The sequence below is a fragment of the Hemiscyllium ocellatum genome, chromosome 24, assembly GCF_020745735.1.
Source record: "Hemiscyllium ocellatum isolate sHemOce1 chromosome 24, sHemOce1.pat.X.cur, whole genome shotgun sequence".
Classification (NCBI taxonomy): Eukaryota; Metazoa; Chordata; class Chondrichthyes; order Orectolobiformes; family Hemiscylliidae; genus Hemiscyllium; species Hemiscyllium ocellatum.
Window position 1 is genome coordinate 830,240 of NC_083424.1, and position 22,831 is coordinate 853,070.

Below are 22,831 nucleotides of genomic sequence, written 5' to 3' on the forward strand. Positions count from 1 at the left end.
CAGGAACAGGCCCTTCGGCCCTCCAAGTCTGGGCCAATTCAAATCTACTGTCTAAACCTGTCGCCCAATTCCTAAGCTTTTGTAACCCTCTCCTCCCCACCTACTCATGCACCTGTCCAGATGCATCTTAAATGAATCTACCTTGCCAACCTCTACTACCTCTGCTGGCAATGCGTTCCAGGCACCTACCACCCTCCGTATAAAGTACTTGTCACATGTATTCCCCTTAAACTTTTCACCTCTCACCTTGAAATTGTGGCCTCGCGTTATTGAACCCTTCACACTGGAAAAAAGCTTCTCTCTATCTACCCTCTCTATACCCTTCATGACTTTGTAGACGTCAATCAGGTCCCCCCTCAATCTCCTTTTTTTTTCTCTAATGAAAAGAAACCTAACCTACTCAACCTCTCTTCATAGCTAGCACCTTCCATACCAGGCCACATCCTCGTAAACCTTCACCGCACCCTCTCCAAAGCGTCCACATCCTTTTGGTAATGTGGCGACCAGAACTGTACAGTATTTTAAATGCAGGCAAACCAAAGTCTTGTACAATTTCAACATGACCTGCCAGCTCTTATACTCAATATCCCATCCGATGAAGGCAAGCATACCATATATCTTCTTGACCACTCTATCCACCTGTGCAGCAACCTTCAGGGTACAATGGACCTGAACTCCCAGATCTCTCTGCTCGTCAATCTTTCCCAAGACTCTTCCATTTACTGTATAATTCGCTTTAGAATTAGACTTCCTAAAATGTATCACCTCACATTTGCCTGGATTAAACTCCATCTGTCACTTCTCTGCCCAACTCTCCAGTCTATCTACATTCTCCTGTATCCTTCGATAGTCCCCTATACGTTCTGCTACTCCACCAATCTTCGTGTCACCTGCAAACTTGCTAATCATACCAACAGTGCCCTCTTTCAGATCATTTATGTTAATCACAAACAACAGTGGCCCCAGCACTGATCCCTGTGGAACACCACTGGTCACCTTTCTCCATTTTGAGAAACTCCCTTCAACTACTACTCTGTCTCCTGTTGCTCAACCAGTTCTTTATCCACTTGGTTAGAACCCCCTGCGCATCATGTGACTTCACTTTCTCTATTAGTTTACCATGGGGAACCTTATCAAATGCCTTACTAAAGTCCATGTATATGACATCTAGAGCCATTCCTTTATCTATCATCTTGGTTACTTGCTCAAAGAACTCTAAGTTGGTAAGGCACGATCTCCCCTGCACAAAACCATGTTGCCTATCACTGATAAGCCCATTCTTTTCTAAATATAAATAGATTTTATTCCTCAGTATCTTCTCCAACAACTTTCCCACTGCTAACGTCAGACTCACTGGTCTGTAATTACCAGGAATATCCCTACTACCCGTCCCTGTACAGAGACAACATGAGCAAACCTCCAGTCCCCCAGCACCTCACCTGTGTTTAAGGATGCTACAAAGATATGTCAGAGGCCCAGCTATTTCCTCTCTCTCCTCCCTCAGCAACCTGGGATAGATTCCATCTGGTCCTAGGGATTTGTCCACCTTAATAACCTCTTGCCTACCCAACACATCTTCCCTACTTATGATGTGATACAGACTAATCAAACTTCTAGCTCTAATCTCAACATTCATGTTCCCCTCCTCAGTGAACACTGATACAAAGTAATCATTCAGAATCTCACCCATTCTCTCAGGTTCCACACACAGCCTTCCTTCCTTTATCCTTTCTCTAGTTACCTGCTTGCTTCTCATAGATGAATGAAAGGCTTGGGATTCTTCTTAATCCTGCTCACTAAAGCTATTTCATGACCCTTGTTAGTCCACTTGATTCCTGTTTAAGACTGGTCCTACTCTTCCAATATTCCTCAAGGGCCCATTCTGTTCTTATCCACCTGGACCTTATGTACGCTTCCCTTTTCCTCTTGGCTAGTCGTACGATTTCTCCTGTCATCCTTGGTTCATGAATCTTGCCTTTCCTATCCTTTACTTTGAAAGCCTTCCACATATCAAATGTGGACTTCCCTTCAAATAGTTGTGTCCAAACCACATTTCCCAGCTTCGGCCTAATTTTGATATAATTGACCTTGGCCCAGTTTAGTACTCTTCCCTTAGGACCACTTTCATCTTTGTCTAGGAGTATTCTGAAACTTCCAGAACTATGGTTACGGTTCCCAAAGGAATCCCCCACCGCAACTTCTACCACCTGTCCTGGCTCATTCCCCAACATCAGGTCCAATATGCCCCCTTTCCTAGTTGGACTATTGACATACTGCTCTAGCAAACATTCCTGGATGCACCTTACAAATTCTGCCCCATCCAGACCTCTGATGCTACGTGTATCCCAGTCAATGTTGGGAAAATTAAAACTTCCCATCACCACCACCCTATTGCCTCTACATTTTTCCATAATGTGTTTACCTATTTGTTCTTCTACCTCACGCTCACTGTTGGGAGGCCTGTAATACAGCCACAACAATGTAACTGCACCCTTCTTACTTCTCAGCTACACCCATAATGCCTCACTGCTCAAGCCTTCCATAGCGTCCTCCTTTTAACACAGCTGTGATATCATCCCTGACCAGCAATGCAACTTCAGCGCACCCCCCGCCCCCCCTTACTTCCCTCCCTGTCCTGTCTGAAGCATCTATATCCTGGAACATTTAGTTGCCAATCATGCCCTTCCTTCAAACAAGTCCCTGTGATTGCAATAACGTCATACTCCCAGGCACCAATCCAAACCCTAAGTTCATCTGCCTTACCCACTATAGTCCTTGCATTTAAAGTAGATGATCTTCAGGCCACCAGTTCTTTTGCGTTCATCTGCTCTCTGCCTACTCTATCCCCTTATTAATGTTACCTTCATGATTCTAACAGGCTCCAGTTTCCACCTCGCTGTCTACTTTGTTTTCTCTTCTGGTTCCATCCCCCTGCCACATCCTGGGCATGTCTTTGTTTAGCCTGTCCCAGGATGGCTGTGTTGTCCCAGTTGAACTAGTGTGTTCATCATCTGTGTGTATGGATACCAATGATAGTTGGTCATGTCTTTTGGTGGCTTGTTGGTGGTCGTGTATCCTGGTGGCTAGTTTCCTGCCCATTTATCCAATGTAATGTTTGTTGCACCTCCTGCAGGGTATTTTGTATATGATGCTCGTTCTGCTGGTTCTTGGTACAGGGTCCTTTAAATTCATCAGTAGCTGTTCAGTGGTAGGTTTGTGGGCTACCATGATGTCTTTAATGTATAACAGGATGGCTAGAGTCTCTGGGCGGATTGTATCGTCTTGTTTAGGTCTGTTGTGTAGGAATTGGTGGACTGCGCTTATCAGGTACCCGTTGCTGAATACGTTGTATAGGTGTTTTTCCTCAGCTTCTCTTAGTTTGTGGGTGCTGCAGTGTGTTGTGGCTCATTTAAATAATGTCCCAATGCACCTCCATTTGTGAGCGTTAGGATGATTGCTCCTGTAGTTCAGTATCTGGTTAGTGTGTGGGGCTTTCCTGTAGACGTTGGTCTGCAGCTCTCTATTGACTTTTCGTTCTAGTGTGGCGTCTACGAAAGGGAGTCTATTGTTCTCTTCCTCTTTAGTGAACTTTATACCAGTCAGAATGTTGTTAATGTGTTTGTGTGTGTTACTTCTAATTTGTTGTGTTTTGCGATGACAAAGGTGTCATCCACATAGCAGATCCAAAGATTGGGCTGGATCGTGGGAAAGGCTGTTTGTCCTAACCTCTGCATAACTGCTTCTGCTAAGAGTCCTGATATTGGTGATCCCATGGGCGTCCCATTGATTTGTTTGTAGATCTTGTCGTTGAAGGTGAAGTGGGTTGTTAAGCACAGGTTTACTAGTTTGAGGATGCTGTCCTTGCTGATGGAGTTGGTGCTGTCAGGTGTTTGTGTCTTTGGACCCACTGCTAGACAAACCAATGTTTCTTTGGCCAGGGTGATGTTTATTGATGTGAACAGGGCCTTCACGTTTAAGGAAACCATGACCTCGTCATCCTCTACCTTGGTGTCTTTGATGTTAAGGAGATCCTGGATAGAGTGGCTTGAGTCTTCTAGGTGTTTCAGTTTGCATTGCAGTTCCTTTGGTAGTCTGTATGTCGGTGTACTGGGAAGTGAGACTACAGTTCGGGGGGTTCTTGTTAATTACCAAAAAAGGTAAGTAAATAAGACGGACTTCCAAAGAATAAAACCTGAAGGATCCAACAAACCCCATTTCTACAGATTACCAAAGATATATGAACAAGGAGCCTCCAATCAGACCCATACTAATTCCCTCATACCGACCTCTTAGAAAAAGAACTAGAAATGATATCACCCACCACAATAGACCACAACATATAAATAGAAAGCGGGTCAGGACACCATTGGAGGCTCAATGATGCTACCCAGCATGGTTACAAAACGTCTGAGAACAAATCTACCAGCTCAGCGAGCAAACTTACAATTTGTTTTTCTGTGCCTTCTATGCTCTGTTTTGACTGAAGCAGTGAAAAACCTGAAGTAAAAACTCGTGAGAAATAAAGGAATTGGGAAGAAAGTAACCTCTTTCCTGGGGACCGGGGCCATGGTCTCCCCTGTACAATTTTTTACTCTCCATCCAGATCAACAATGATTTTTTTGTTTGTCGATAAGTGTATGTCAGTGTTTTTAGAAGGGATTAGAATTTTAACTGGTACAGTTATGTCAGCAGTTCATAATTGTTAACCTAGGATTAGAATTGATTTATTGTATTAAATAAGTACAGAAACCTAGACTGTATTTTCTGTTAACCTGAGTTTATTAGGCAGGTAAATTGGGGACTGTGTACTTTCATAGAAATTTAAACTTGTGATGACTGTGAGAATACCAGGCTGGTTTCCAACATATTCCCTCAGGGGGTGTAACACTTGATCTTTGCTGCATGCCATTCTGCATCCTTCAGCAGCAAACTTATCGAAAACTGAGGTGTCAACTGGTGAAGCTTTAGCATAGGACAACTTGAATACTAAAAAGTAGATGCAGCAAGCATTATACAGAGCCAAGTAATTCCACAATCACCAGATCAGATCTATGCTTTGCAGTACTGCCACATTCAGTCATAAATTGTGATGAAAAATTAAACAATTAACAAGAGGTGGGGGTCTCTACAAATATCACCATCCTCAGTGACAGAGGAGCCCAGCTCATCAATGCAATAGCTACAGCATTTACAATTTTCATTCTTCTTTTTCTGTGTTTAGGATCACTACAGGATGTAGATTGTGCCTCCTAGAAATATCTAATAGAAAATGGTGGGTTGGCATCAAAATATTGCACTGTTTTTGAAATAAAAATGATTCAGCTCTCCTGTAATCCATTACCTCAGTCGCTTTAGTCTTTGTCTCTTCTAGAGTTTCAACAAGTTCGACATTGTCTAGCATGTTTCCGGTAGAAGTTGCCAGTTCCCGTAACAGAGAATCCTCGAGATCCTTCAGTAGTTTCTTGTTCTCACTGGTCTCCTTGATCAAACGTTCTCTCTGTTCCTCAAGTTCCTTCCGCTCAAAGGCCACAATAACACTTAACAATTGGTCTTCCAAGCCACTTAATGTCACTGCAGAAAGAAATATCTTCAGTAAGAAGGCCTAGTTTTAATTTTAACTTCAATAATACAAACAGAACTGAAGGACCCTATACAGGTAGCAAACAAAACTAATGTCACTTACAAAATACCTTGCAAGAACATTGGATAAAACCATCCCCGGGCTACATGAACATCAACTAGCCACAAAAAGACATGACCCACTCTCCTTGCATACAGATGAGGAAGGACACCACTTTGACTGGGACAACATATCTATCCTAGGATAAGCCGAGCAGAGACACGTGCAAGAGTTCCTAGAAGCATAGCATTCCAACTGGAACTCAATCAACAAACACATTGACTTGGATCCCATTTACCAGCCCCAAGAAAAATAACAGAAAATGACATCACCACTGAAAATGGCATTACCACAGGAAATGACATCATTCACCCAAGGAAATTTAAACACACAAATAAAAAGCGGGTCATATCACCAGTGCTTCATCCAGAGACTCACTGATTATGTTACCTAGCATAGTGACAAAACATCTGAAACGGAACCTTTCAGCTCAGCGAGCAAACCTACATCCATACACAGAACTATTGCTCATGTGATGAGATTGATAGTTTGTGGTTTGACTGGAGTTTAAGGGTAAATAAAAGCCTACTCAAGGAGCAAATGTTTCATGCACTCCAAGCAGACAGTTTCCTTTGCCACAGAATCATATAACGTAGATGAGGCCACCAAAAATATATTATTAACTATATTAATTCTACTTTCCCAGGATGAGTTAAATTTGCCATCATGGACACGTGTTGCAGATATGAGGCGATATAGATTACAGCAGAATTTACCAGTATAATTTATCACCATGGACTTCCCAAAAACTGAAGGCTGGTACTTGGGGTTCGACAGCTTTGTATTAAGGTACAGTTTGAAGTTAGGATCATAGTCAACCTCTTTGTCACCAAGCACAATAAAATAACGGCCCTGCTGCCCTTCAATGTTCTTCTCCAGAACATTATCAATCACTGGATCAATGTATTCATCAACATCTTGGAACAAGAAGGGAAATCCATACTTGATAGCCATTTCTAATTGTTTCAGGAAATCAGGATCATTAAATGAAGAAATCTGGAAGAAATAAGACTCGATTAGCATTTATCACATTTCTGAGTATATTATTATTTTTAAGAAAGGCTATCTAAGATATGTAATTTAATAATTCAGCACTGGAAAAGCACAGTGAGGAACAGGAGAGACAACATTTTGGGCATAAAACCTTTACCTTTAAATTGGTCTTTGCTTCCTTTCTCTTTACCCAGTTTAAGGCTTGCTGCTGAGGATCGATACACAATGGGAATCGGCTAGCTTGTGTTGTAAGGATTCCATTTTGAACAGACAGCTCATCAGGTGGCAAGCCTTCTGAGCCCCACCTGAGTCCACAAGAATAAAACATAAATCTTCATTTTGCTAACCAACTGGATTCTATATGATTAAACATTTTATATACATGAAACGTTTATGTGTATATATCACAACAGATCTTATTTAAGGGGTTCAGAGTAAAAATATTCCCATGGAGAAAAAGGATGGAACAGCCAGATCCTGAGTTCCCTCAATGCAAGGTGTGGAGAGGGTAAAGTAATGCAAAAAATGGAAGATCATGTCAGATGCGAGAGCACAATACTGCAGCAAGTCTACATATTATATAGAAAATTAGGCATAAAACTAAAGGGAAATAAGGAAAGAAAAGGAGCATGAAAAATTGCTAGCAAATAAAGTCAAGACAAATCCAAAAATATTTTATTAGCATACAAAGATGAAGAGGTTAACTAAAGACAACGTGGGTCTAATGAACCTAAAATGATAAATAAGCTCTGTGTGGGGAGTGATGATGTGAAGATGTGAAATATAACCAAGGCTGCTAAAATAAATCCTTCCTGATTGCAGGAATGATTCCAGCCAACTAGGGAAGTGCCAAAACAGTAATATTATTTTAAAAAGGGAGGAAGGAATAATCAGAGTAATAGGTCTGATTGCTTCACCTTGATTGTGGGCATATTACTGAAATCAATTCTGAGAGACAATGGATAGAGCAACGGAATGGGTGCTTTTGACAAGTTCCCATGTGACAAATTGATGAACAAATTAAAGCCCTTAGGATCCAAGGGAGAGTGGCAGATTGGACCCAACAGAGGCTTAGACCATAAGATCATAAGCTGGAGGAGCAGAATTAGACCGTTCGGCCCAGTCTTCTCTGCTATTTGATCATGGCTAATATGTTTCTCAACCCTATTCTCCTGCCCTCTCCCTGTAACCCTTGATCCCTTACTTATCAAGAACCTATCTGTCTCTGTCTTAAATATATTCAATGCCTTGGCCTCCACAGCACTCTGTGGCAATCAGTACCACAGATTAACCATTCTCTGGCTGAAGAAATTCCTTCTTATTTCAGCTCTATAGGCTTGTCCCTTCACTCTGAGGCTCAGTGGAAAGAAGTAAAGGATGACAGTTGCCAAGTATTTTTATGACTCAAAGACTATTACCATTGCGGTTGTGCACAGCTCATTCATCAATTGCTTGCATTTTGATGTTTATATCAATGATTTAGACTCAAATGTAGGGAATATGATAAAGAAAGTACAATGCAGATGGTACAAAAATTGTTTGCGTATTTGAAAGTGAGGAGGAAAACATTAGGAAAATATAGATGATCTGGTCATTGTAGAAAGATACTGAGAAACGTCCTGAAGTTGTGAAAGGCATTATAAATGTGAATCTTTCTGTTTTTATCATGAAATCAAATCTAAATAAGGACATTGGGAATTCCAATCATTACCATTAGCTGGTTTTCAGTAATTGGAGCAATATTTAACATCTGTAATATAACAATGTTTGCACACTGATGCAACAGACCTGCTAATTTCAACTTCATCTGTTAGCAAGTTTTCCAAACGAAATGGTTGACTCAGTGGAATTTGGCGTCTCAGCACATCATTCTGCCATTCATGGTAAACCATATCACTGCGGAACTCTGAGCTGAAAGCTCCTTCATAACTCAGAAAAGCAGCACAAATCAGACAATCTCCAAGTAATCTCACTCTCCGTGTCTTTAGATCCTCCAAGTCCTTTGTCCATCTATTTGGGGAAAATTTCCATTATGTTCAGATACCAACAAAATAGTAGTTAAAAGATCTTCTTTATTACCTGTGAGCAACTAGTTACAGTTTACATTGATGTGACAAACACTGTTACAGAGACTAATGAGGAGGATCTGGATGTTGGATCGCACTTCTTCCACATCCTAAACTGTCCAGCCCACAAGTCCAGAAGACATCATCCTAATGAATGGTACATCTGGCACTTCACAGTATTTACCCTTTCAGATTCATTTATAACAGTACGAAGCATCATGAGAAGTGACAAATAAATGATAAAGAGAATTAGCCTCATGCCAGGTATACCATATGTCCATGTGTTTTGTACAATCAGCATCTTTGCTTCCAACTGCATCTATTCACTACCATTCTCTGCTAGTCAAAGATTTATTTTCCTTTTTCAAAGAGAAACTATGTGTTACTTCCAATAAAACCAGTCTTTGCCATTCCTCCGATGCTAAGAACATGGCCAGAACATACCTCCCAGCATCACTAAAGGAAGCCTCTTCCACTGACACCCTTGAGGAAGGCTGGCCTCTCTGTCAATTCAGTCAATGAGAGTTGATTTGAAAACATGAAAGGCTAGTGAGCATGTACAGTGGCAGCACACACCAGTTCTTGGCAGAGAATGCTAGCCACTGCTCTGCAGCATTTTAGAACAATATTGGCCATATTGTTATGTGTGATCTGGGCCAGCCTTTGTGTGGAGTTGCAGGAGATGTGGGAGATACTAAACAAGTATTTTGCATCAGTGTTTACAGTGGAAAAGGACATGTAAGATATAGAATATAGGGAAATAGATGGTGACATCTTGAAAAATACTCATATTACAGAGGAAGAAGTGCTGGATGTCTTGTAATGCATAAAAGTTGATAAATCCCCAGGACCTGATCAGGTATACCGTAGAACTCTGTGGGAAGCTAGGGAAGTGATTGCTGGGCCTCTTACTGTGATATTTGTATCATCTACAGTCACAGGTGTTGTTCCAGAAGACTGGAGGTTGGCAAACATGGTGCCACTGTTTAAGCACGGTGGTAAGGACAAGCCAGTGAACTATAGACCAGTGGGCCTGATGTTGGTGGTGGGCAAGTTGTTGGAGGGAATCCTGAGGGACAGGATATACATTTATTTGGAAAGGCAAGGGCTGATTAGGGATAGTCAACATGGCTTTGTGCTTGGGAAATCATGTCTCACAAACTTGATTGAGTTTTTTGAAGAAGTAACAAAGAGGATTGATGAGAGCAGAACGGTAGTTGTGATCTACATGGACTTCAGTAAGGCATTCGACAAGGTTCCCCATGGTTAGATTAATTAGATTATCCATTCTTACTGGTTAGCAAGGTTAGATATCATGGAACACAGCTAGCCATTTGGATACAGAACTGCCTCAAAGAAGACAAGAGGGTGGTGGTGGAAGGTTATATTTCAGACTGAAGATCTGTGACCAGCGGAGTGCCACAAAGATTGGCGCTGGGTCTACCACTTTTTGTCATTTATATAAATGATTTGGATCTGAACATAAGAGGTACAGTTAGTAAGTTTGCAGATAACACGAAAATTGGAGGTGTGGTGGACAGCAAAGAAGGTTACCTCAGATTACAACAGGATCTGGAACAGATGGGCTAATGGGCTAAGGAGTAGCAGATGGGATTTTAATTCAGATAAATGCGAGGTGCTGCATTTTGGGAAAGCAACTCTTAGCAGGACTTATACAATTAATTGTAAGGTTCGAGGGAGTGTTCCTGAACAAAGAGACGTTGGAGTGCAGGTTCATAGCTCCTTGAAAATAGAGTCGCTGGTCAGGTAGGATAGTGAAGAAGGTGTTTGATATGCTTTCCTTTATTGGTCAGAGTATTGAGTACAGGAGTTGGGCGGTCATGTTCCAGCTGTACAGGACATTGGTTAGGGAACTTTTGGGATATTGTATGCAATTCTCATCTCCTTCCTATCAGAAGGATGTTGTGAAACTTGAAAGGGTTCAGAAAAGATTTACAAGGATGTTGCCAGGGTTGGAGGATCTGAGCTACAGGGAGAGGCTGAATAGGCTGGGGCTGTTTTCCCTGGAGCGTCAGAGGCTGAGGGGTGACCTTACAGAGGTTTATAAAATCATGAGGGGCATATATAAGGGCATAAATAGACAAGGCATTTTTCCTGGTGTGGGGGTGACCAGAACTAGAGGGTGTAGGTTTAGGGTGAGAGGGAAAAGATGTAAAAGAGACCTACGGGGCAACTTTTTCAGCAGAGGGTGTGTATGTATGGAATGGGCTGCCAGAGGAAGTGGTGGAGGCTGATACAATTGCGACATTTACAAGGCATCTGGATGGGTATATGAATAGAAAGGGTTTGGAGGGATATGGGCCTGAGTGCTGGTGAGTGGGACTGGATTGGGTTGGCATGGATGAATTGGATCAAAGATTCTGTTTTCATGCTGAACATCTCTATGACTCTGCTCTAAGCAATGCCTGTTAACTTAAAGTGGTCATTGGATGTAGATAAAGGTGAATTGTTCTGGAAAATTGGAAAATCAATCATTTTAACATCAAGAGATGACGGTTTAAATTTTCTATGAATGTGTAGGAAATTACAAATGGAAACCAGTGAAATAGTAACCCCGAACAGAACATGTCGAAATCTTCCTGTGTAACATGTCTCCTGTTGCTAGTTAAATGAACTGATAAAAAGTGCCGTTATAGGACAGCAATAGTTTGGGTGATTTTGATACTTATGCAGCAATCTAGAAGCCATCAGTAGAAATTTCACTATGGCAAGTTATGAACTGAATTCAATAAATCTGCTAATACAATCTAGTAATGGAGATATAAGGGAAGGCAATAAACAAGAACTCAGATGATGAATTTTTTTTTAATTCACTGGGGTTGTGGGCATTGCTGATGGACCAGTATTTGTTGCCCTAGTTCCCTGTAAAAGTACAGTTTTCTCATGTCTAATTTAGAAAGATGAAGCTGAGGCCTATTCCCAGTGACCCCAGTGAGGTTATCAAAGCCAAGTAAAGCTGATTGATTTTACATAAACCACAAACACTGTATATGCATGTATAACACCAATCAGAAACTACAGCACAAATTTTAAGGAAGTGAAATTGTTTGATAGCTTGCTTCAAAACTCCACCTGATGTGCCTCACTACTGACAGTGCAAACAAGCAAATTAGAGAGACAGTAAAACACAATAGAGATTTTCTATTAACCACTGCCCCAATTTCCAAAATCGATTTTTGATGCATGAACATTTGTTAATGAGACTCACCGAACATTTTCAGATCCCAAACCAGAGATGAGTTTGTCTGCTGCCACCAATCGCCGTTCCATGATTTCTGCTTCTTCTTGAAGCTGTTGCTTATCTCTCATTGCAGCCTCATACCGATCACTCAGTGCTTGAAGTTCCCTCTGTATAGCTGCCAGCTCTGCCTGGATTTTTTCCAGATCACGTTTGCTTTGATAGTAATTACGTTCTAACCTGGCTACCTAAGGAAATAACAGATATATTCAGTTGCTTACATTTCACAACCAACAATTCAACGTGGCTTCTGTAAAGAATTACTGTTTGATAAATGTATAGGAAATATATGATTGCAGAACACACAATGGCACTATCATTTTTGAAGTACTGCATACCTTTTCTCGTTTGGGTTTGATTTCTCTAGCCACATCACAATAGCCCATGACAGCTTCCACAAACTTCAACATGCCAGCCCCTGCTCTGCTGATGGCCTGCATTTCATCAAATGAGGTGTTCAGATTCTTGAGAAAACCTACAAATGGAAACGCTATTCATTAAACAATGACTTGTTTTGTCATCTGAATTATGATATTGCTATGCACATTTGTATTTTACACTGATTAAATGATAAGATTACATGATAAGTAACATTCATGCCAGACAAATGCCAGGCAATGACCATGTCCAACAAAACACAATCTAATCACCTCCCTTTGACATGCAATGGTTTTAACATTATTGAATCCCACACTATCAACATCCTGGGGGAACCATTGACCAGAAACTCAATGTGACTTGGCACATAGAGTGACTACAACAGCAGGTCAAAGGCAAGGAATACTGCGGCAAGTAACTCACTTCCTGAATCCCCAAAGCTAGTCCTGTATCTACAAGGCGCAAGTTAGGTGTGTGATGAAATATTCTACTCTTGCCTGAATGGATGCAGCTCCAACAACAATCAAGAAGTTTGGCACTAGTCAGAACAAAGCAGCCTGCTTGATTGGCACCATATCCACAAGCATCCATTCCCTCCACCACTGGCAGTCAGCAGCAGCGTGTGTACTATCCATAAGACACACTGCAGAAATTCACCAAAGATCCTTAGTGTGTTTCAAATACACAATCACTTCCATCTAAGGACAAGGGAAACAGATACATGGGAACTTCACCCCTGCAAGTTCCCCACCAAGCCATTCGCTATCCTTGGAAATATATCACTGTCCCTTCAGTGTTACCAGCTGAAAAACTGGAATTCCCTCCCTCAGGACACTGTCAGCCAATCCACAGCAGGTAAATTTCAGCAGTTCAAGAAAGCCGCTCACCACCACCTTCTCAAGGGCAACTAGGGACAATCAATAAAAAAATGGTGACCAGCCAGTGATGCCCACTCCACAAGTGAATAAAAAAGACATCTTGGCCCTGAATTAGAATGGACCTTTTATTCCATATCCATCACTGACAGTGCAAAGGCAAAGTCTGAAGATGACTGTTCTGTAGCTTGTCATCTGTCAGTGGTTTCTATGGGGTTGGAGGAGTATCAGGATTCCTGGATCACAGCGGGACCCTGCACTATTGTGTTCCATTGAAAGAAGCCACAATAGCCATAGCAGAGTGCCAATGTGGTGGCTATTTTATTAAAATAATATTGAATAGGCCTTATAAGTATATAAACTCAAATTTCATCATGGTAGTTTTGTGAATCAATTCAATAATTTGGCAATTAAAAACTAGTACCAGGGAAAATGGAGAAATGGTGGTAAAGTGTGGGTGTCACAGGGTTGATAATCCAGAGCCACACGGGTTCAGATCCACCAAGTCAACCAGTGAATTCTGAATTCAATCATTACATTTGGAATGGAAAGCTTTGAAAGTTTTGATAGGGGTGGCCTTGCAGCTTTCATCAATTGTCATAAATTCCCCTGATTCACCAATGTTATTTCGGGAAGGAAATCTGCTACACTTAGCTGGTATCGTCTACATGTGACTCCGGACACAAAGCAAGCTGATCAACTCTTAACTGTCCTTCGAAATGGCTGCAGAGTTCAATTCAGGACATACAATAAATGTTGGTCTTGCCAGTGATGCCCACATCCCACAAAATAACAATAAAAACAGTAATTGTGAAGTTTTTGAATTGTTCGAGAAGTGTAACTTATTCCTTATGTTCTTTGGGGAAGAAAACCTGCTATTAATATGACTCCAGTTCCACAACAGTGACGGTAGTCTTGTAGCTGTGTCAAATCATTAAGGATAAGTAATAATTGATAGCCTGGTCAGTAATATCAACAATTTTTAAAAAGTGAGACCAACAGAGAAAATGGAAATGCATGTGGGATCGCTTTAAATCAAATATTTTTTCTCACCTCAATATTTTTCATCACTAAAAACATAATCATCAACACCACAGACTTTAGGTGTTGGGCCAGACAGGCAATCCCTACTCAACTTATGCAAATGAGTTGTCTCATGACTAATTTCATACACGTCTTGGGGTTGCTAGAAAGAGAGATCTGTGCAGCTACCAAAGAATCACAAACCGTGCAATCGACCAAGCAATATCTCACCATCTATTTGTTAAAAAGTTACTAAACCCCACTCCAATCAATAATGGAAACAATTTCACTTCTAGTCATCCATTTACCTTTTACGGTTTTGACTTGATTCTGTCCAATAGCATCACAATCCATTTCCATTAGGACCTTTAAGAAGTTTGCCTCTGACATCATGCCTTTGGCAGATTTCCAGTTAATCTCTTTATATCCTCTCATGACAAGGATACATTCGCAAACAGTTTGTACTTGTCTTGGTGGCTTTGCAAATGACCTTTCCAAATAAAAAACAAGAAAGTTATCAAATGCTGCAACAGAATATTATTAATAAATTCTAATCAGTGGGGGAGCAGTTACCTTGTAACTCAAATCTGCCCTTTAATTCTTCACAAATTAACATTATTCTGTAATGAGAAGGCAGCTTTTAAAAATTCATTAGTGGGATGTGGGTGTTGCTGGCTGGCCAGCATTTATTGCCCATCCCTAGTTGTCCATGAGGAGATGGTGGTGAGCTGCCTTCTTGAACCACTACAATGCAGCTTCTGCATTCCTGATGAAGGGCTTTTGCTGAAATGTTGATTTTACTGCTCCTCAGATGCTGTCTGAACTGCTGTGCTTTTCCAGCACCACTAACCCAGAATCTGGTTTCTAGCATCTGCAGTCATTGTTTTTACCTAGCTTCTGTAAGTTGACCCACAATGCTCTTAGGGAAGATATTCCAGGATTTTGACCCAGCAACAATTAAGGAACGGTGACATATTCCCAAGTCAGGATAGACAATAACTTGGAGGGAAACTTGAAGGTGGTGGCGATCCCATGTATTTGTTGCCCTTGCCCTTCTAGATGAACATGGACGTGTCTGAGGATCTTTGGTGAATTTCTGCAGTGCATCTTATAGACTGCTGCTACTGAGCATCGGTGGTGCAGGGAACAGATCTTTGCTAATCAAGTGGGGTGCTTTGTCCTAACTAGTGTCAAGCTTCTTGAGTGTTGATGGAGCTACCAATCAAGCACCAATCAATAATGAAAACAGTTTCACTTGTGGACAGGCTTTTGGGGAGTCAGGAGGTGAGTTACTTGGTGCAGGATTCCCAGCCTCTGACCTGCTCTCGGAGGCACTGTGTTTATGTGGCGAGTCTAGTTGAGTTTCTGGTTAATGAAAACACTCAGGATGTTGTTACTGGGAGATTCAGTGATGTTAACACCACTGAGTGTCACGGGATGGTGGTTAGATTGTCTCTTATTAGTGATGGTCTTAGCTTGGCATTTGGCACGAATGTTACTTGTCACTTGCCAGCCGATGTCTGGATATTATCCAGATCTTGTTGCGTTTGAACATGGACAGCTTCAGTATCTGAGGAATCACAAATGGTGCTGAATATTGTACAGTCATCACTGTCAGCATCTCCATTTCTGACCTAATGATGAAGGAAGGTCATTGATGAAGCAACTGAAGATGGTTGGGCCGGGGATACCACCCTGAGGAACGCTTGTAGATATGTCCTGAGAGCAGAGATAAATGACCTCCTAACAACCACGACCAACTTCCTCTACGCCAAGTATGACTCTAACCAGAGAATGTTCCCCCTTCTATCCATTGATTCTAGTTTTGCTAGGGCACCTTGATGGCACACTCAGTTGAATGCAGCCTTGACATTAAGGGCTGTCATTCTCCCCTCCCCTCTGGAATTCAGCTCTTTTCTCCATGTTTGAACCAAGGCTGTAATGAGGTCAGGAGCTGAGTGACCCTGATAGAACCGAAACTGGGTTATATCATTCAAAGAATGTTTCATTCAAAATAAAGTTCACATCAGTGCCTTGGTTCCCTGTTTGCTGTAGGGGAACTGCCATTTCTCTGATATCATCCTCCATAATTAGCACCAGATACATTCATTATTTATCAGGCACTGCAGATACCTGTCTCAATTAAGGTCAATAAATTTATCAAATGAGAAAAATATACAAGTGAGGTCTGCTCCAAAATGTGGTTGACTCTTAAACTGCCGTCTGGGCAATAAATGTTGGCCCAGCCAGCAATGCCATTATCTCATGAATGAATAAACAAACATGTTTTGCAATTTTTACTTTCAAATGTTTTCCCCTTTGAGTCCCTTCCTTCTGTCACTGAGGTTACTGTTCACAACTGTTCTCTATTTTCAGTTACTTAGTTAATTCCGTAGCCATGCTGCTGGAGTTCCTCTAATCCCATGGGCTTCTATTTTGCTTACAGGTTTATTTGTGACACTATCAAATAACCTTTGAACATATAATTATAATCTTATGAAAGTGGATGTACATAACATCAGCCATTTTACATCACCAACTATCTTCTTTTAACAAAATTTAACAATTACTTTAATAAAAATATCAAAAACATTGTTATTGGAATGAAACAGCCTAAGAATATTGATATCACAGACATGAAGGTGGGTGCTAACACCAATTTTATCTTTGCAACAATTTTAATGCAATAAAGCAATGCAAAGCACATCACAAAAGCATTAAAATACAAAGTTTGAAAAAGCCACTTAGATAATAGAGTCAATTATCAAAATATTGCTCAGGGATAGGCTTTTTACCTTTTGATTTGAGGGGATGTGGATTTTGCTGGCTTTGCATACATTTATTGCCCTTCCCTAATTGCCCTTGAGGAGGTGGTGGGGAGTTGACTTCCTGAACTGCTGCAGTCCACATGGTGAAGGGACTCCACAATGCTGTTACAGAGGGAGTTCCAGGACTTTGAAGGAGCAGTGATTTATTTCCAAGTTAGGATGGTACTTGTGTTAGAGGGAAAATTGAAGGTGGTGATGTTCGCATACATATGCTGCCCCTGTTCTTCTAGACAATACAGACAGTGGTTTGGGAAAGTGGTGTTGAAGGAGCATTGGTAAATTTCTGTAGTGAATCTGTAGGTGGTCAATACTACTACTACTGCTGCACATCAGCAGTGGAAATAATGCCAATCAAGAGGGCTGCTTTGTCCTGGATGGTGTCAAGATTGAGTGTTGTTGGAGATGCACTCAACTCCTGGCTTGTATTGTACAGATGGTGGACTGGATTCAAGGAGTCAGAAGGTGAGTTACTTATTATAGAATTCTTAACCACTTAACCTTCTTACAGCCACTTACTTATATGATAGATCTAAATCAATTTCTGGTCAACGGTAACCTACAGGATGTTGTTAATGGAAATACAACAAAGATAATGTCTCTGAATGACAAAGGCTGACAGTGAGATTCTATTACTGAAGACAGTCACTGGCACTTATGTGACACAAATTCTGCTTGCAAATTATCAGCCGAAGCCTGGATATTGTCCAGAAATTGCTGCAATTGGACACAGACTGCTTCAGTATCTGAGGTGGTGTGAATTGTGCAAGATCCAGTGAACATTCCATTTCTGACCTTACGATGGAGGGAATGTAATTGATGAAGCAGCTGAAGTTGTTTGAGCCTAGGACACTACCCTGAGGAACTCCTGTAGAGATGTTCTGGAGCTGAGATGACTGATCTCCAACAATGATAATCATCTTTTAGATTCCCTTCAGTGTGGAAACAATCCATTTGGCCCAACAAGTCCACATGGACCCTCCGAAGAGTAACCCACCCAGACCCATTTTCCTACCCTTATTTACCGCTGACCAATACACCTAACACTATGGGCAATTTAGCATGACCAATTCACCTGACCTGCACATCTTTGGACTTTGGAAGGAAACCGGAGCAGCCGGAGGAACCCCATGCAGACACGAGGAGAATGTGCAAACTCCACACAGATAGTTGCCCAAGGCTAGAATCGAACCTGGGTCCCTGGTGCTGTGAGGCAGCAGTGCTAACCACTGACTCACGGTGCTGCCCTTACTTTTTGCAAGGTATGTTGTCCCCCCGATTCCCACTGACTCTAGTTTTAATGGGGCTCCTTAATGTCACATTCAGTCAAATACAGCTCAATGTCAAGGGCAGTCATTTCTGCCTCCCCTCTAGAGTTCAGCTCTTTAGTTCATTGTATTGAGGTCAGTAATCGACTGACCTTGGCAGAACCCAAATTGGACATCAGAGCGCAGGTTATCGCTAAGAAAGTGCTGCTTGACAGCATTGTAGATAACAACTTCCATCACTTTGCTTATGATTGAAAGCAGACTGATGTGCTATAAGTGGCTGGGTTGGATTCATCCTACTTTTTGTAAACAGGAAATACTGGGCAATTTTCTACATTTTCGGGTCAATGCCATTGTCGTACTGCTGGAGGTGTGGCTAATACTAGATCTGTGGTCTTCAACAATTTGTTGGGATGTTCAGATTTTTACTAATAGATAGTGATTCAAACTGGTTGGAAAGACTGGTATCTGAGATGATGGGGACTGGTATCTGAGATGATGGGGACTGGTATCTGAGATGATGGGGACCTCAGAAGATCTTTGAGGAGGCAAGACAAATAAAGATGTGGAGGGGTTGGGAGCTTTGGAACTAGGCAGCTCAAGACACAAATCACAAATGACAATGCAATTAATATTGAGGGTGTGCATGAGGCCATCATACAGGAACATAAATTACTCAGATGATTGAAGAGCTGGAGGAGAGAACAGAGAAAGAGAGAAGCAAGACCGCAGAGAGAGCTGAAGATACAATTAGAAATTTAAAATCAGAGAAGCTGATTGCTCAGGATTACCTGATCTCAGTGACATCAGACTTATCCAAACTCTGCAATGCTACTCTGGCAGCCTCCAAAGCAGGCAAAGCTTCAGCCAAGGAATTTTCTGCATCCTGCTTTTCCACTGCTATCACCTTGTTCTGTTCCTCTATCTCAAAAGCTTTCTCTTCTGCAAGCTGCTTCTTCTCCTCAGCTGAAAAAATTATGTAGAAGGAGTTGTAAATCTGCATTTATTTACAGATTGTACTGGATTTAGTGCAATTTTAAAGCTGGTTTGAACATCACTAAGTCATTCCAAAGGTGATTCACTAATCTTCTACAACTGTTGGCAGCAAATGCACAAGTGAAGCAGATAGATTGGCTCCTGATTTAAATCAGCCACGACTATCAGTGATGATATAGGCTCAAAGAGCTGCATAGCCTCCTCCTGTCACTAATTAAGACTAAGACATAGCAACTGCTCACTTCAAGAAATTCCAGATAAATCAGAACAGAAACTGATATGGTTCCCCTAGTCACCTTCTACAGGTTTAGCCTCAGTGTGTGAATGCATGTCCGTGTGTATGTGTGCATGTGTACATGTGTATGTATAAGTGTGTGTGTGCAACTGCGATTGTGTCGGGTATGCTTGTTCCCTACTGCTCCATGCGAGTTGGGTACCAATCCTGCCATTTCAGAACTGGACTGAACTATTGAGAGGAATTTATAGGTCAGTGATTAAAAGAAAAGCAAATTCTGAAATATGTATCTCTTTGTACTGATGAATAGTGTTAGTATTACCTGCGGGTCTTGAAGATACAAACAGTTAGTAATTCACAATGTATCCAATATCTTCCAACTCAGCTGGCCTTACCAACAGCAGTGTTGATGGAAATTTCTGCCAATAGAGCTTCACAGGCTTCTGTTTTCTCTGCCAATATAATCTTTTGTTCTGCAAGTTTCAAGTTTAACTCTGCTAACTGAATACTGGCTTCCTTTAACTTATCCAAACCTCCCTCCAAACGCTTACATTGAGCTGTGGGGAGACAGAAAAATGGAGAATGAATTTTAATTGGTTGGTGTGAACCATTCATAGTCAAATCTTCCATCATTGGCAGTTTCAGAAACAGGTACAGACACAATTTAAAAATTACATTATAGGAGGTGTCTCAACTCCTGATGGCTTCAGGACTTGTTTCTGTTTTCAAAAGGAGGGCAGGAGATGAGAAGTTGGAATCAGTAAGAGCCTTGAGGAACTTATTAATGAGTGGGAAAAACAAGACTGCAATCTTCAACCGTGAATTCAGCAAACCCGAAAAGTCTGATGCATGTTCATGCACAGCTGTCAAATTCAAAACTGAGAAAAGTGAACATTCAAAGTTTGGAAGAAGATTTGTAGCTCGGGTGCTCGTTGTTGTGGTTCTGTTCGCCGAGTTGGGAATTTGTGTCGCAGACATTTCGTTCCCTGTCAGAGTGACATCCTCAGTGCTTGGGAGCCTCCTGTGAAGCACTTCTCTGATGTTTCCTCCGGCATTTATAGTGATTTGTACCTGCCGCTTCCGGTTGTCAGTTCCAGCTGTCCGCTGCAGTGGCCGGTATATTGGGTCCAGGTCGACGTGCTTATTGATTGATGAGTGCCATGCCTCTAGGAATTCCCTGGCTGTTCTCTGTTTGGCTTGTCCTATAATAGTAATGTTGTCCCAGTCGAACTCATGTTGCTTATCACCTGAGTATGTGGCTACTAAGGATAGCTGGTCATGTAGTTTTGCGGCTAGTTGGTGTTCACAGATGCGGACCGTTAGCTGTCTTCCTGTTGTCTATGTAGCGTTTTGTGCAGTCCTTGCCTCACAACTGTGCCTCACAACACACTTCACATTCAACAACCAACTCAATGGCACACCCATGGGCTCATCCATCTCTGGACTCATAGCAGAAGCGGTAATGCAAAGGTTAGAACAAACAGTCTTACCGCAAATTCAACCCAAACTCTGGGTCAGATATGTAGATGATACCTTTGTAATAATTAAAACACAGAAATAGAGAACACACACCAGATCATCAACGCCACACTCACAGGAATCCGATTCACGAGAGAGGAAGAAAAGGACAACCAACTCCTACTCCTAGACGTGATGGTACAGAGAACACCGAACGGCGAATTCAGCACAAAGGTATACAGGAAAGCCACACACAGACCAAGTCCTAAACTACGAAAGCAACCACCCCAACACACACAAAAGAAGTTGCATCAAGACACTGTTCAAAAGGGCCACACCAGAACTGCGAAAAGAGGAAGAAGAACACCTATACAATGTATTTGCCAAAAACGGATACCCCCGCGATTTCATCAACAGATGCCTAAGGGAAAAACAACGGAAAGAGGTCATGCCACAACCCAAAGGACTAGCCACACTACCATACATCAGGAGCATTTCTGAACTGACAGCCAGACTACTACGACCACTAGGACTCACAACAGCACACAAACCAACAGCCACTCTCAGACAACTCACCAGAACGAAGGACCCGATACCCAGCATGAGCAAAAACAACGTAGTGTACAAAATCCCATGCAAGGACTGCACAAAACACTACATAGGACAAACAGGAAGACAGCTAACGACCCGCATCTGTGAACACCAACTAGCCACGAAACGACACGACCAGCTATCCTTAGTAGCCACACACTCAGATGACAAGCAACATGAGTTCGACTGGGACAACACTACTATTATAGGACAAGTCAAACAGAGAACAGCCAGGGAATTCCTAGAGGCATGGCACTCATCCACAGATTCAATCAATAAGCACATCGACCTGGACCCAATATACCGACCACTGCAGCGGACAGCTGGAACTGACAACTGGAAGTGGCAGGTACAAATCACTATAAATGCCGGAGGAAACATCACAGAAGCGCTTCACAGGAGGCTCCCAAGCACTGAGGATGTCACCTAGACAGGGGATGAAACGTCTGAAACACAAATTCCCAGCTCGGCGAACAGAATCAAAACAAAAATGAACATTTTTGATGTTTTGATGAGAAAAGTTTAGGAACCATGTGCATTTGGATTCAGACTGGAACACGTTAGCTCTTATTTGGCTGTTCGGTCACTTTTGTGACTGCTGGCTTTCCAAGTTGCTGCAGACTGCCTTTATGAAATTAGCAGCAGCACATCCCCATTGTGGCTGTGGTCAGCCTTTGCCACTCGCGCTCTGTAGACATCTCCCACCTCCCTGAGAGCTTGGTTCCAGTAGAAAGTGCTCCTGACTGACACAGTTGGCACATAGGATTAGGATCATGTGGAGAGGACACAGGTGGTTGCAGACAGATATCAGTAAGTTAAATGAGTGAGCAAAATATCTGATAGATGGAGTACAATACTGGAAGATGGAAGTTATTCACTTTGGCAGGAAGAATGTAAAATCTGTAAAATCTGAGTATTATCTAAATGGAAAATGACAGCAGAAATCTGGGGTGCAAAGAGATCTAGATGTTCTAGCGCATGAAACACTAAAAGTTAGCATGCAAGTACAACATGTATTCAAAAAGACAAATGGAATGTTATCCTTTATTACAACAGGAATTGAACATAAACAGTCATAGAGATCATTGATGAGACCACATCAGGAGAACCGTGTACAGTGCGGTCTCCTTACTTAAGCAAGAATATAAACAAGGTGGAGGCAGTTCACGGAAGGTTTGCTGAAT

At 41.8% G+C, this 22,831-nt stretch overlaps 1 protein-coding gene across 1 annotated transcript in view; it reads right to left on the bottom strand.

The window, feature by feature from the left end:
* The window catches only part of dnah10 (dynein axonemal heavy chain 10), a 330,367-nt gene that overhangs the window by 70,821 nt on the left and 236,715 nt on the right, over window positions 1–22,831 (bottom strand). The window contains exons 56-64 of the mRNA XM_060844124.1: window positions 19,994–20,155; window positions 19,159–19,333; window positions 14,583–14,764; window positions 12,337–12,473; window positions 11,969–12,186; window positions 8,462–8,683; window positions 6,831–6,978; window positions 6,397–6,676; window positions 5,342–5,571 (exon numbers count right to left, since the gene is read on the bottom strand). Coding sequence (XP_060700107.1) covers window positions 5,342–5,571; window positions 6,397–6,676; window positions 6,831–6,978; window positions 8,462–8,683; window positions 11,969–12,186; window positions 12,337–12,473; window positions 14,583–14,764; window positions 19,159–19,333; window positions 19,994–20,155 — 1,754 coding nt within the window. The remainder of the gene's footprint in view (window positions 1–5,341; window positions 5,572–6,396; window positions 6,677–6,830; window positions 6,979–8,461; window positions 8,684–11,968; window positions 12,187–12,336; window positions 12,474–14,582; window positions 14,765–19,158; window positions 19,334–19,993; window positions 20,156–22,831) is intronic.